We start from the raw sequence: 16,304 nt of genomic DNA on the forward strand, positions 1-16,304 counted from the left end.
GAGGCAGAATTTGACCCGACATCTTTCAATTCTAAGTAATGAAATAACAAATCATGATATCACATATTGTTCATTTTTAATCACTGAATTTCTGAAACGACGAAAGTTATAATTATTAAAGTTATACATATTTCCCGCCATTTTACTTTTTTTTAATCAGCGCGATGCTTACTGGCTGGCGCGGCGCCATGCGGCGCGGCGGCGGTTGGTTCGAAATTTGAAAAGTAGCAGATAGTGCGACTTTGGAGTGTAATTTCACTATTTGCGTTTATAACGACACGTGCGTTTTATAAGCTGCTTTATATATCGAAAACCGGTGAAATTAGATACACTTTATGAGCGAGTGTGTTGAAAACTACTGTATTCATATATCAAGGCTTCAGTTGATCACGGATCCAGCTGATGTAGTCGTATACTTTAGTATACACCGCTGGTATCTTCTCTTGTCCACACACCGTGGGCCCGTAGCTGACGAGGCCAACTGCTTCGTAAATACGTTGGTTCTGATACATGAGGGGGCCCCCGGAGTCACCTTTGCAGGAGTCCCGATTCTTTTCACCGCCCGCACATATCTGCTTGCTCCATAACTCGGCCTCGGCCAGCTTTGGTTGATTGTATATAGTTTTACACTCCTATAAAATATAATGCTATATAGTACATATATATGTTTGACGACCTCGGTGGTTTAGCGGTTTAGCACACCGATTTACTTCCGATGGCGGGTTCGATTCCTCGCACGGTGCAAACTTTTGTATTCATGAGTATGATTATTTGTATCGGTCTGGGTGTTTTCTATGTATACTATGTATGTACCTATTTAAAAAAAAAACTAAGTATTTATATCAGTTACCTTGGGACAAGAGGGCTCTGTGTCGATTGTTCAGGGTTATTTGTTATTATATATATTATATATATGCATGTACACACACCATACAGTAGAAGGTAACATATAATTTTTGCTTTATACGAACATGATATAGAATGCGTCCTATATATTTATTTACTTATTGATAACTACCTAATAGGTTATTTTATTTTGGTTAATTCCACTTTCACCATTAGCATGTGTGAGTGAGTAAATATTCAGAGCGGGGAAAACTAGAATTTGTTTTTTTAATTGACATATATTTCACTAAAACAAAGACTAACTAACTTTTTTTATAAAACTAATGACCTTCGTATGATTAATAAAAAATACACTTATTTAAAATACTTAGGTTTGTGAGAGAAAAAAATTATTGGTATGTAACGTAAAAAAATGTCCAAGATTATTAATATTATTATATACTAGCTGTGCTCGCGGATATATGCTATATTATTGTGAAGTTTCATTAAAATCCATTCAGTAGTTTTTGCGTGAAAAAGTAACAAACATCCAATTACAAACATACGCTTGTAATATTAGTAAGATATAAACATATATATATTTTACCACGTAGGTCGTCAACAAGCATACGGCCATCGGATGGTAAACGGTTACCGTAGCCTATGGACGCCTGAAACATTGGGGGTGTCACGTGCGCGTTGCCGTCCCTTAAGCAACCTTGGGTATACTTAAAGTAGGGTACTTTAAAAACCCCTTGCTGTAGTCTGTCGTGAAAACCTCGGCAGGTAGTTCATTCCACAATCTAAGTGTACGCGGGGGGAAGCTCCTCTGAAACCGCATATATGTTACGAATGTGAATCATCACATACTTGCATGTCGACGAATGGCACTCTCACATATAATTTGATATTGCTTTTCCGGGTAGTTTGATTATACGCCCCCCATCCCGCCACTTCTAGTATCAACTTGGATGGAGGAGATGCAGTTATGTCGCTCGTTGGAAGGCAAATAGGCCTAATGAAATCTGTAATGTAATATAAACACATTAAGAATATTAAATATTACCTGTTACCCGCGGCATTGCTCGCATAACTTCATTACTGGTTGCTAGATGGCGCTGAAGTAGCAAAATGTTTGAAAAAAAAACATATTTTATTTTTTATATAAAAAGTATCCTATGTTTATTCTAATGACAAGTGGAGAAAATTTCATGATGATCGGTTCAGTAGTTTTTGCGTGAAAGAGTAACAAACATCCCTACTTTCACATTTCTAATATTAGTAAGGATTGTGGTAAGTAGAATAGAATAGATCTTCAGTTTACCCATGATCATAGCGATTAAAACAGTGCCGAAATATCAGAAACTTAATAAAAAATAAATAAAACATGGTAATATATCGCGATTTTGCCTAATTGTACGTATAAATTTAATAGAAATTATTTATTTTCATCACTCAAATAAATTTATATTAAAACACTTTTGAATAATGTCAGTTATCATTCTTTAATCTAAACATGTACAAGCTTATTTGAAAGGAATAAGAACTGAGTTTCTTGTCAGTTCTTAGCTTGAAAGCACTCCGAACTGATGGTAAATTTGACATTTCATAAGTGTCTCTAATAGACGTCTACATGAATTAAGATATTTTAAATTAACTAGATGACGGTACTAGGTTATTAAAAATATATAAACATCCGTTAAAAAACCCAAAAACAAACCTGTGTAAGGTGCATTCTGTTCCAGCCTGATCAAAGCGATGTCATTCTTTCGAGTGATGGCATCGTATTCTGGATGTGGAATGGTGTCTTCAATAGGAATTGTGACGATGGGATCTGCGCAGTCTTCCTCACCAGGGGCCACTAATACACAATCTCTTCCGTTGTTGCTTGTGTCGTATTCTCCTAAACGGACGTTTGTCCTAAAAAATATTATAGTTACGATTAATGAGTACTTATAGTGGTATAAGTTTCGGCCAGTGGTTCTTAACCTCTCAACGATGGAGATAATTTCGTTTTCATGGGTACGTTTCTTACCGTAACCTTCGTCCATCTAGGAATTTACTCCTACTCATCGTATGAACTTAATTTCTAAATCTTTCTGGAATGATTTACCTCTTGACGAAATCCCGGAACTACCAAATTCATATTTAAATTACTTCAATATCCTTCTCAAAACCAGAATAATTGCTTTTCTAATGTCATAGTTAAATAGGTTTTTTTCTTACTTACGCATCTGAACATTCACTGTTGATTTGCATAAGTATATATTATGTATATGTTATATTTATAATATTGAGTATTGTATATATTGAGTATATGTGTAGCGTGTCTCTCCAAGGAGAAAGACCACACAATAGGCTGTCTAAAGAAACCGGACAACAGTTACACAACGAATGACACAGAAACTTGCGAAATACTACTGTCAACTCACTTCCCAGGATTTCTTGTGGACAATAACCACACATGGAATTCACAGGAAGACAGGACAACCAGCAGCTCGGACTGGGAAGTAGCTAGCAAAATAATAGATAGAGAAAAACTAATATGGGCAATCAACACATTCCTGCCTTTCAAAGCAGCGGGACTAGATGGTGTCTTTCCGGCCCTCCTAAGATGGAGCGGAGACATAATAGCTGAACAACTCGTTCAGCTATTTCGAGCATGTCTAGCACACCGATACATACCTTTGAAATGGCGCGAAGTGAAAATAATCTTCATCCCAAAACCAGGCAGAGGTGATTACACACAGGCCAAATCCTTTCGACCAATTAGTCTCACATCGTTTTTTATAAAAACTTTGGAGAGACTATGCGACAAAGAGATCAGAGACCTTGTGTCCACAAACAAACCACTCCATCCTAACCAACATGCCTACAGCGAAGGCAAATCAACGGAATCAGCATTCCACAGCGTAGTAACCCGAATTGGTAACTCGTTACACTCAAAGCAGCCAACACTAGATGCCTTTATAGACATCGAAGGGGCCTTTGATAAAACAAACTTTACCAGCATAAGCCGGGCTCTCGCCATACATGGAGTACCTCTAACTATCATAGAATGGATAAGCAACATGCTAAAGAACCGTGCAATTCAGTTTACCGTAAACACTACCACACGAGGTATCGTGAGCAGAGGATGTCCACAAGGAGGGGTCCTATCACCTCTTCTTTGGAACCTAGTTGTTAACGAACTCAATGAGGAGCTCAATGACAACGACCTCTACACGGTAGGGTATGCTGACGATATTGCTATACTTATAACAGGAAACTTTGAGGGAACTTTATGCGACCGCATGAGAGAAGCCTTCAGACTTGTAGAGAGATGGTGTAAAAACCACGAACTCTCTGTAAATCCTTCCAAAACAGAACTAATCATGTTTACTAACAAAAGAGCTCCTGGTATCTTCAGGACACCGAAACTCTTTAACACAGACCTTAGTCTAAAAGAAGAAGTCAAGTACCTGGGAGTTATACTGGACAGTAAACTCCTATGGAACAAACATCTTGACCACAAAATCAACAATAGCACCATAGCATTTTATCAATGTCGAAAGATGCTAGGAAACAAGTGGGGTATTACACCAAAAATAACACTTTGGCTATACACAGCAGTGATAAGACCAATGCTAGTGTACGGGGCCTTGGTTTGGTGGACAAGGTCGAAACTCACGACCACAGTCAACAAACTAAGGTCCTTTCAAAGACTTGCATGCTCTTCAATCACGGGATGTATGAAAACTACCCCAACAACAGCAATTGAAATAGCCCTCAATATAACACCCCTCGATCTGTTCATACAACAGGAGGCAGCCATAGCCGCCATAAGACTATACCATCTTGGTCTATGGGGCAAAAACCATAATAGTTCTCACACTCACATCCTGAACCAAGCAATCGAACACGAACCTTTGATTGCAGCTCCGTGTGATAGAACTCAAACATATCACTCATTTAACAGGAAATACCAGATACAAATGAAACAGGAGGAACAAGATCAATCTGCTGTAAATGAACTACGCATATACACAGATGGCTCCAAAACACAAAACGGTTCAGGAGCAGGAGCACACTCCCTTGACCTCAACATGAACTTATACATACCACTCGGCCCACATAGTTCGATTTTCCAATGTGAATGCGTTGCCCTGACTGAGGCAGCACGAACAGTGCAAAAGTTAGGTGTCAATAATTTCAACATAAAATTTATATCGGACAGTGCAGCCGTGCTAAAAGCACTACAGAACAGGAAATCAAACAACAGATTAATAATCGAATGTCACAATATCATGGACAAAGTGGCAGAGCACAACGGTGTAACCATCCAATGGATAAAAGGGCATAGCGGATCATACGGAAATGATGCCGCGGACGAATTGGCAAGAAGAGGATCAGGCATGACGGTAGCAGGCCCCCATCCGTTTCTGCCAATACCATTCTCACAATTTCGATCCTGGATTCGCCAAAGATCCACTGAGATACAAAACAAAATATGGAAACAAACCACCGATTGCAAACAATCAAAAGTGGCAATTCCTAGAACAAATCAAAGAATGACAAAACGCCTAATAAATCTGGACAGGCATAACATAAAAACAATGATAGGGACAATGACGGGCCACTGTCCCTTAAACAGACATATGTACAAAATAGGTGCTACAGACAGTCCCCTATGCCGGGGCTGCTTTGTAGCCGAGGAAACGGCCGCTCACGTAATCCTGGAGTGCGAAGCAGTGACCACACAACGAAATCAAATCCTCGGAACGGTGAGGTCGCTCCGAGAAGCCTGCGAAGACACCAGGAGACTTCTGCGCTTCTGGGAGGAGCTTGGCTGGCTACGTTAGTAGCCTGAGTGAGCCTGAATGAGAGGCCAATTGCGGAAAATGGAGTCCAACCTACATCTACATCTACATCTACATGAGTATATGTGTAATGTGTGTAATTATTTATTTAATATTATGTATTGTATAATATATGATTATAGACTCGTTTAAATCTCAACAATAGTAATTATAATGTCTTCCCGCACTATGTATCTGTTGACCTAGAAATACTCTGTGTACACAGTTAATAATCCCCATGACACCTGACCAGTCCTATTTGACCAGAGGTAGAATGTAAAAAGTCGACTGCGTACCACAGTCTCACCTATTTGAACTGCCAAGCAACTTGGTCTGTAAAATTATAAGAGACATGAGATCTAGACACGAGGTAGCGTGTCAAGCCGAGTTTCAAGTAAGACAACTGGCGAGCAGCACTGTGTGTATATTTACACGAACCATTTGGAGCCACTTTTGACTCCCTCATAACTCAAAAACTCTTTCACATAAACCTGTCAAATTTGGTTCATATATTGAGACTTGCGAGATAAACATGTGTTCCAAATTTCATAAACATATCTCAAACGGTTATTTAGATATTAATGTCCAAATATCGTCATTTTTATCACTGATCAACTATAGATCAAAATTATGACCCACTTCCAGTGACCTAGGAAGTTCAAATTTGGCATGCAGATAGATAATTAGGTGAATATAAAGGAAAAACCTGAAACTGGTAAATTGTTATCATTTTACTATAATTTTTCACTTTAATTGATTCCATTTCAACTTATATTGGACGATTACTAAAATTCTATGAAAACGTCGATAGCCACCAATTGACATTGATCCCTGGCAAAAATAGCTCATCTTGTACTGGACGGAAAGTAATATTGTATGAAAACGTCGATCATTACCAATTTACGTTAACCCCTTCACATCAGTGTCGATAACTAGCAAACTTTATAACTAAGAGTATAGTCGAATTTCGTATTTATTATGTTATTAACTGAGATTTGGTATTCATTATTGTTTCAATATTTAGCGCACATCGATAGTGTAAAATCATTATTTTTATAAATAATTATTAAATAATAGGCATTTCGGTATAGGGCGCCGCGGCGCCGTGTGGGAGCGGTGCGATAAAACGTTGACGCGAACCTGTCCGAGCGAATGGCAGCCGCCCTCATAAGCGCGAGCGCCGTCTCAATATTTTGTTTCTCGATATCTAACCTATAAAGTTGCGATTTATGCTACGAAATTCATAGTTTTCTTAAATTATACTTATATATTTGTGGTTATATTATTATTACATTATTTTAATAAATACGTATGGTAGGATATAGACAATAGTTTAAACCAAAAATTAATAACAATTTTAGTATAGTTATAAGTAGGAATGTATAGTTAACTCGATAATGAGAACTCATTGGTAACAAATTGTTTTCTTGAGAATTTAATAGATAACAGTCAATTTGTTACATAATCATCAGACCGAAGACCCATTTGGCACATGGGTGCCAAAAGACTACGACAAAAGAGGTGAGATCTAAATGGTTAGATCTCACCTCTTTTGTCGTAGAAGTTAACAATCAAGGCATATATCATAATATAAAACTCGGCTATCATTTCACATTTATGTTTTTGATGGGATCTTAGTTCTCTGGAATGGCAACGCCTGAGTGGTATCACGGGTTACACGATGACGCACTGTTCATGTATAATATATAGGCGACGTTCACCGCTTCCCATTAATTCAGATCGTTTGGCATTTCAGTTACATTAATAAAAATTATATCATCCTCAGTAACTGTAGAATTATCCACCATCCATTGTTAACTGACCTAACAACGTGATCATCGTATAGGCCTGTACTGGTGCTCCGCCAGTGTTTCATTATTAACCACTAAAATCAGGGAGGAAGGGGATTGTTAGTAATGTGGAGTAATAACCCCATTACTGTAATGTCAGGTTGACCTCCACGCAGCTCCCCCTGGAAACCATCGTTGTAAATTCCTGGTGAATTTGCTACGATGGCTTGGTGGGCTAACTGACCTAACCTCATGCTAATCTTATCATCCTTCAATGGTGCCTCGCCAGCGTAAACCGTTTGAGCACTATTCCATTAACATCAATTAAAAAAAATACCATTACAATCACTATTAGCATATCAGTATGTAATATTACTTGTAGACTAGTACGAACACTCTTCAGACACTTACGGAGTCCCAGTTATTAAAATGTTCCCGGTGACGCAGTGGGCAGCGGTCAGAACATATTTGGAGCTTATGAGGGATCCACCACACAATGTTCTGATACCATCGCCTTTTTTGTACTCGATGAGTGTCAGCCACGGGAACTGGTCGATTTCCGCATTTATTCCAAATGCTGTTGATGCGTTCGAAATGTGGTAGGTACGTTAGAATTAAAATTAACTACAATTGCAGAGACCACAGATGTACGAGGGCGGGAATTTTAGAGTTGGCAATAGAAATATTTTAGTTTGTGGCAATCATTACAAACAATGCCACCACTGTAGGAACAGGCCGACCTATCCGGGGCACTCGTGGTCGCCCGCTCGTTATTTTACAAATATGTCAACTGCGTCAATAGGATAAGCATATTCCTTGCAGTTAGTTAAGACTATGTAATAAACACACGCAAAGTTAAATATATATAAATAAAGTTAAACACACGCAATTTGGTCGGCATAAAGTTTTGTGTATTTTACAAAAGACAACAGCTTTCCATAAAAGGGCATTTTACTCACACCATACAAACCCTGAGATCCTCACGCCCATAAGTTCCTTTTTCCACAAAATTAATTCTAGGTAATGTAATAAAATAACTAGATTGTATGTAAAATATTGGCAAATAAGTTGACTGACATGATGGTAAGTGGTAACCGTACTGTTCATGTATACATCATCATGTGCCGCCCATTGTACTGGCGTTATGTCTCCGTACACTAGCATATCTCAAATTTCAACCAAAACACATAATATGCAGTTGGAAACCATCGTGATAAATTCCTGCTAAATTTACCATGATGGGCTAACTGACTTGACCTCATGTTCATTTTATCAGCCTCCACTGTTTCCTTTTCATTATCATTATGAAAATAAATATAGTCCGTTCGCTCACAGTAAGCAATGTTTTGACTGTAGAGTGCAGATTAAGTAGTAAATTACAGCATGAGATCCTATTTCTCTGGTATAACAACACATGAGTGGTATCACGGATTTCACATGATAACGTGATACATGTATAGTATAGGTGGTAAGCGGTTCTAACCACTTGATGGTAAGCGGTAATCAGCTTGCTTCCCTTTCCAATATCATATAAAGTAAATACACTTATGTTTGTAATATTTAGTTACTCACCGATTATCTTTCTAGACTGTGTATTATCCAATCCACAACAGTCAGTTAAAGGATCTGGAGGGAATGCGTTTAGATTATGGCAATTCCCACGTTGAATAATTTCTTTTGGAGGTCCACAGCATACACTGTATTCTTCTGCGCATCTGTAATTAAATTACATCTAAGATTTAAAGGACACGCGACGATCTAGTCGTTTATGTAGATCGCGAGTGACCAATATGACTGACGTCAAAAAAACTTTAGTGTGTCAAATTATATTTCTGAATGACTCTACGATGATGGAAACACCGATAACAAACTAAATAAATGGATTTAAATAATGAGCGAAAGTCAATGAGGACTTGCGTTGTTGCACCGCGACGTCGACATTTGGCTTCGCTATTCACAAGTCTTCTACTCGTATATACAATTAGATATTGTATACTTAAGATATTATCGGTATTCTTAAATATACTATCTATACTAAAAATATAAAGTGATAAAGTTTGTGAGTTTGCATGTTTGGAGTTGTAGTATACGTAGGAAAGAGAAGGAAGTATTATATCGTCTTTAGCGCACACTGCTGGCGTCATGCGGGCATTAAGCTGTGGATTGCGTGTGTGTCTGACAACCGATAATTAGGAAGACAAACAGTACAGCGACAATCTCCAGTTCTACTGATTCGATTTTACTGACCAATTATGTGGTCGTAAAAAAATACACCTAAATTATTCTTGTTATAACATTCAACATCAACTTTTTTATGTTAACTTACCTAGAACTCTTAACATAATCAATATTTTGTTGAACCAACGGTTGTTTGAGCATGTCTAATAGATGTTGACAGGAATATATACTGACGCATTTGCCTACATTACCATAAGGCGTGTAACATTGCTTTACTGTTTCTTGTGTAGGACAGCATACCTGCAATAATTTGAAATAGGTACTATATGTACATATTTCGATCAGTTTTTCATTTTGGATTCGATTCCACGCAAGCTGCGAGTATAACACAAGTTTCATTTAGTACTAGCTGTACATGCGTATACACTTCGTCAGCGTGGAATTTAACTTTATTTTTCTAAAATAATTCATTACTAATTTACTCCTTTCTACATCAGCTATCTGCCAAAAAAAGTCTCGTCAAAATCGGTACAACCATTTTAGAGATTATCCGGAACAAACAGACCGACAGAGAGACAGACAAAAATTATAAAAAATGTTTTTTGGTGTATGTACCGTATTTATATTCATTTGCATGTAGTAAAAATCGGTTATTTCCATATTACAAACAAACACTCCAATTTTATTTATATGTATTTTCATATGATGCCTACCTTTGGCGCTTGTCCCTCGAGCTCACAATGTGACTTTGTCAAAAATTCCATATCTTGTGGTTTTATGTACTTTTTAGACACGCTAGTTAAGAGAGAAGAACACTCCTTCATGGGTATACAACGTCCTTGGCCGCCACTGGGCGTAGTACATGATGATTCTGAAAATAATTAAATTTTAATGAAGTGATTGATATTAATCAAACTTATAAAAGAAAACTTTAAACTACAAATTGATCTTGTACACCGAACAAATATGCATAATTACGTAAATTATCATAATTATACAAGTTTTATTTTATGATTATGGAATTATGCAACTGCCTGCGCTCGATATATGCCGGCGGGGCGCCTGTGGAGGGTGATAAGATGAACATGAAGTCAGATTAGTTGGCCCATCGTGGTGGCTTGTAGATTATACGCGTAGAGGTCAACCTGACTTGGTGTGCTAGTGATGTAGTAACCAGTTCACATTACTAACAACCCCTGTCCCTCTATTTATATAATTATGTATGATTTTTTTTTTAAATTGTTTCTGTTTAACGTACTCTATGCTTCAGCGTTTGCGCTTGTGGTTTACGCTCGCTTCAGCAGAGTTGGAACGGATTTTTCAAATTATGTTTTTATTGGGTGTAAAATTGATTTGAGTTATTGTAATGTATACATTTTTATAAATATATAACATTATTAATATAAGAAAACATAAAACAATATTTACGAAGTAACAAAAAATAACGAAGACAATAAAAACAATATAAAACAGAAGTAAAAGAACAAAACAAAACAACAATAGAGGTAAAACAAAACAAATAACAAAAGATTAAACAAAATAAAACGAAAAAAAAACAAAATAGAGACGTTGGTGGTTTTGATGACGATGGTATGGAGATGATGATGATGGTATGGAGATGATGATGGTATGAGAATGTTGATGATGAAGGTATGGGAATGTTGGTGATGATGACTATGTCTGATTAAAATGTTTGAGGTTGTGAATGATGTATGATATGTGTGATGTGAAAGTGTCGATGGTTGATTGATGTTTGATGATGGATGGGAGATGGAATGGTTCTGAGACCCGAACCATGCCACAGGCCGTCTCATGGTCGAGCCTCGTGGGACCAAACCGACACTCCTTAATGAGTAATAAGTAGTAATAATGTTAATAAGTAGTAATAAGTTAGTTATAAGTAGTAGTAAGTTAGTTATAAGTAGTAGTAAGTTAGTTATAAGTAGTAGTAAGTTAGTAATAATGCCTGGTATACTGGCAATTGTCTGTCGTGTTGTATAAGTCAGTATGTATGATTATATATTCATATTTCATACATACTTTTATAAATAGGTTTGCTGTTGCAAACCTACCTGCTATAAAGGTATACGCTGGCGGGGTCAATGAAAGTTGAATGAAATAAGTCTATTTAGTAACCCTAACACTGTAGCAAATTCAATATTAAAAAAATATAAGTCTAAGCAGTTTCTACAAAAAAAAAATGTTTTCTAATTAAAATAATACGTAGGTTCGGCAAAAGATTGTCCTCTTTTTATCAATATTTTCGAATAACAGACGATGGGATGACAATGTCTCAAGTTCATATATTACTGTTATGAGGAAAAATATTAATTTATTTTTCCTCATAGCAATCAAGATTAAAAAAATCTATATACAAATAAAAAAAAATTAAATGTCTGTTTGTCATTTCAAATTAAGATCTTTTTCCTAAAGGCATATGAAAATTTATACAGTACTTACATAAAAAATTAAGTTAAAAAAATTACAGTCTTGCTAATCTCTGAAACGGAATCACCGATTTTGACGAGACTTTAACTCGCAGATAATCAATGTTGTCAGGAATATTTTGGGGAACTTTTATTTTAGTAATTTTATTTATTTCAATAAAAAAATTTCATTCCACTTTCAAGTCGCGGTTAACAGCTAGTACTTATAAAATAGCACTTACGCGATCGCACGAAGTACACATTTAGTATGGAAGCCAATATTAATAATATATGCTTCATTTTAATTTTATCACACAGTTGGTGCATGTATCACAGAATATATTTTTTTATTGAATGAGTCTTTAATCCTGGATGCTGCAGTAAGACGAGCGTTCTCACATATGTAGCATCAGCAAATGTTGTATACTTTGTTTATTTCAATGTATTATAGTAACGAGTCTCTACTATTTTCAGCAGTTTAATCTAAACCATATATATAATAGGTTATGGGCGAATTTCAAATAACTGAGAAAATTATTCGCCACTAACCGGTATTTCAAGTGACTGCCTACTGAGGTTGCTGATTCTCTCATGGACTGTGAGCCTATTGGAAACCACGTTATACTTATTCTATCGAAAAGGAAAAACATATTTGAATCCTATTTCTTTATATCGAAAACAAAATTAAGTATAATATATACCAAAGATTTTTTTTTCAGTATTATTATAATAATTTATATTATATTGAAAAATGTACCTAAACTACAATGGCTTGATCCAACAGCGTTCGTACCCGTATCCTGTACCTATATTTTATTGGATGATAATAGAATGGGGCACTCGTCTTTGGGGCACCAGTAGAGGATAAGATGAGCATTAGGTCAGGTCAGTTAGCCTATCTAGGCAAATGGCAATTTACCACGATGGTTTCCAGGGGCTGGGGGGAACCCCATGGAAGTCAACATGACATGTTATCACTCTGGTTATTATTCCACATAACTAACAATCCCGTTCACCCCCCTACAAATATATTAAAGCAATAAAAGTTATAGAGATAATATAACAGTTGTATTTGATAGTAGATTATGTGAAAAAACTAATTATGTACATGAATAAATTAATAAGCTTATTTATATATGTGCATATACCAGTATGTAGATTCATACTACTTTGCCTACTGTTGGATACATGATTAATGTGACAAATTAAAACTTGATTGATGAATTGTTTTTTTTTACACATAGAGGCGCGCGGGAAAATTGAATTATTGGCGAATTTAAAAACATTATGACATTTAACAACTGATTATGACAGACAATAAAGACTTTACTATCTATACCATAAGGTATAGATAGATTTGTTTACAGTGCTCTGTAGTAGTCTCTTATATTATATTAATCACAATTACAATTAACATCGGTAGAGAGTGGTGTGATTTTTAACTATTATCAATTTCCTTCACGAAAATTGGTAATAGTTAATTTCATTAAGAGTATAATATTAAATTAAATTTCTACACCAGAAAGACTAAATTATAGTGTTTTGGATATACTTTCTATCTCCAGCGCAAACTCCGATACAATACGCCGGCATAAATGCTCGTAAAAATAACGACCGAAATAGATGTGGTGTATCACTTATTAGGTCGGTATAAAATGTTTCATTTTAGGAAGTTAGAGAATGGCTGCTTGAAGTTTCTCAATAGTTCTTGTCTTTAATGATTTTTGGCGCCTCTCAATAAAAGCACAGATAACATAATATTATAAAAGCTATCTCTACTTAAATTTTTCAGATCTATATTAATTCATATTACTTCGAAAATACCACTGAACATAAAGAGAAACTAATAGTAATGCTAACAGAAATGAGGGATGTAATAAACATAATAATATGGTTAACAATCTATATTTGTACATTGTTTGTATGGTACAAATTTGTGTAAGAATTGAATTCTTCCATCCCAATATATGCTGACAATTTATGTTTGATGCTATGATGATCAATTACTCACAAAGCAATATGATCAAACTGCAATTTAATTTAATCTAATCTAATTTTAATTCTAACAGTATAACAATTACAACAAATAAATATTTATGTGTCCTTCTCCTTTTCTACATCAGTCTTTAGAAATGTTTCGTACTGTTCTTCAGTCATTAGGTCTTTCAATTCTTCTGGTTTCGTCAACTTAAGTTTGAACAGCCAACCCTTATCATAACATGATGTGTTAATAAGAGCAGGTTTATTCTCCACATTGCTGTTCTTCTCTGTCACTGTGCCACTGACTGGAGAATAAATCTCACTAGCTGCTTTGACACTCTCCAAGGCACCACATTCCTCACCAGCTATTATTAATGACCCAGGGTCTGGTAACTGTGCGAAGACCACATCACCAAGAGATTCTTGAGCATAATTGCTTATTCCAACTGTTCCAATTTCCGCTTCTACAGTCACCCATTCATGTCTGTCTGTGTATTTTCTGGTAGCCTTGCTGCTGTACTGATGATGTAGCTGGCAATAAGACGGCCTTATGTTTGATTGAAGGATATGGAATTTAGTTACATATTGGTTTGCGACTTGGAGGAAGTATCTTTGCAGAGCCATTTTTACCTACAATAAAAATATCAATTATGTACTATGATAATATAAAAAAATATATACTAATGAATAATATTAATTATCATCATTATTATTATATAGTATAAAACAAATTTGCTGTCACTGTCTGTCCCTATGTAGGCTAAATCTTTAAAACTACGCGGATTTTGAAGCGGTTTTTTTTAATGGGTATATAGGGTACTGGCACTAGTAGTCGGCACCGCACCAGTACTCAGCCTTTTTCGGTTTAAAACCAATAGGAATAGCGCTATAACAGAAAATACCTAATCAAATTATTCTTAAATAGCTTCTATGACTTCTCATTGCTAGAATTAAATCCAAACATAATAGCTACGTGGCTGCGAAGTACATTAAATATGAATCTATTTCGAAGTCATCGGCTGACGAGGCGACATGCGGCGTGCGCGCCATTTTTTTATTAGTGAGAAGCGTTCACAGAAATGGTAATTTATTTCATTTTTTTGTTAATTTTAGGCCACATTGTATTAAAATTTACATTAATTAAGACTTTTGGCATTGTAATCAATGAAAAGTATCATGTTTTTCTTAAGAATTATTAAATAATGAAGTGGCCGACTACTGGGTCCCATTTTTATATACATTATCTAGTACTCAACCACCCCTGGCTGACTACTGGTTTTAACGCTGTTTGTCAAAAACCCAATAGTCGGCCACTTAAATAGTTAGAGTTTGTTACATGGCTGAGTACTGGTGACAGTAGACCCAGTGTTCAACCCTCCATATTTAAATTGTTTTTTATATAGTTTTTTATACAAAAAAAGAAAAAAAGCAGCTCTAGATTCTACCAAAAGTAAAGTGACGGAGACTACAAAGAAGAAAAATTATGATTATGATAAGGAATTGATCGTAAAATACACAAAGACAGGCTGTGATTTAGTGGAAATCAAAACAAAATAAAATTAAAATTCTCAGTAATATACTTCTATATCCTGAAACTCCTGACACAGAAACCTGTAAGGAAGATAAGCTCCTAAAAAATTGTTAATCGGCGACTTTTAGAAAGAAGAAGAACTTGAAATCTTTTTAAATACTGATGTTACTAAAGAAGTTTCCGACTGATTTAAATATAAGTTAGATAGGTATTTGATTGTTGTGTTTGTTAGGGCACAGTTAAGTCCTTTTAGGTTCTATGACCGGACTAATTATTTATTAATGTTCTTAATGTTTAAGCTTGAAACTATTGATCTTAAGAGAGGCTGACCACTGGTGGCAATGTGGCTGAGTACTAGTTTTTGGCGGCTGAGCACTGGTGAAAAGTGCCTTATTTTGTTAAAAAGTATTTTTCACTTTATTAAAGGATAAATTTGTAATTTTTGTTGATTTTGTAACAAAGTTTAATAAATGAGTAAGTTAAATTATACAAAAGACTTTCAATTTACTCTTTCTAATATTTTCTTATATAAGTTTGAACCCAGACTTACCACTAAAAGGCTGACTACTGGTGCCAGTACCCTATGTAATGTTTGTATATATAATACATGTACACCAATGTGCAGCCGAGTAGCTAGTATATATAAAGTATTATTGGAATGGAGTGTACGTTAGAAATTAATTAACATCGCTTCCGCAGTGCCTACAAAACCAATGAAAAATATTTAAATTATAAA

At 35.7% G+C, this 16,304-nt stretch overlaps 2 protein-coding genes across 2 annotated transcripts; both read right to left on the reverse strand.

Annotated features, from left to right (window-relative positions):
* Window positions 1–267: 267 nt before the first annotated feature.
* Window positions 268–12,480, reverse strand: LOC131845659 (phenoloxidase-activating enzyme-like). Its single transcript, XM_059194749.1, has 8 exons — window positions 12,300–12,480; window positions 10,345–10,502; window positions 9,780–9,931; window positions 9,026–9,168; window positions 7,865–8,030; window positions 2,546–2,745; window positions 1,696–1,850; window positions 268–632 (listed from the first exon to the last, which is right to left on the reverse strand). The coding sequence occupies exons 1-8, from the start codon at window positions 12,382–12,384 to the stop codon at window positions 372–374; spliced, it is 1,320 nt and encodes a 439-aa protein (XP_059050732.1). The 5' UTR covers window positions 12,385–12,480; the 3' UTR covers window positions 268–371.
* A 1,408-nt stretch (window positions 12,481–13,888) lies between these two features.
* LOC131845656 (glycine cleavage system H protein, mitochondrial) lies at window positions 13,889–14,661 on the reverse strand. Its single transcript, XM_059194746.1, has one exon. It carries the CDS (start codon window positions 14,659–14,661, stop codon window positions 14,152–14,154), a length of 510 nt encoding a protein of 169 aa, XP_059050729.1. The 3' UTR covers window positions 13,889–14,151.
* Window positions 14,662–16,304: the final 1,643 nt, after the last annotated feature.

Source organism: Achroia grisella, unplaced genomic scaffold (genome assembly GCF_030625045.1).
Source record: "Achroia grisella isolate CSIRO2021 unplaced genomic scaffold, CSIRO_AGI_Agris_v1 utg478, whole genome shotgun sequence".
Classification (NCBI taxonomy): Eukaryota; Metazoa; Arthropoda; class Insecta; order Lepidoptera; family Pyralidae; genus Achroia; species Achroia grisella.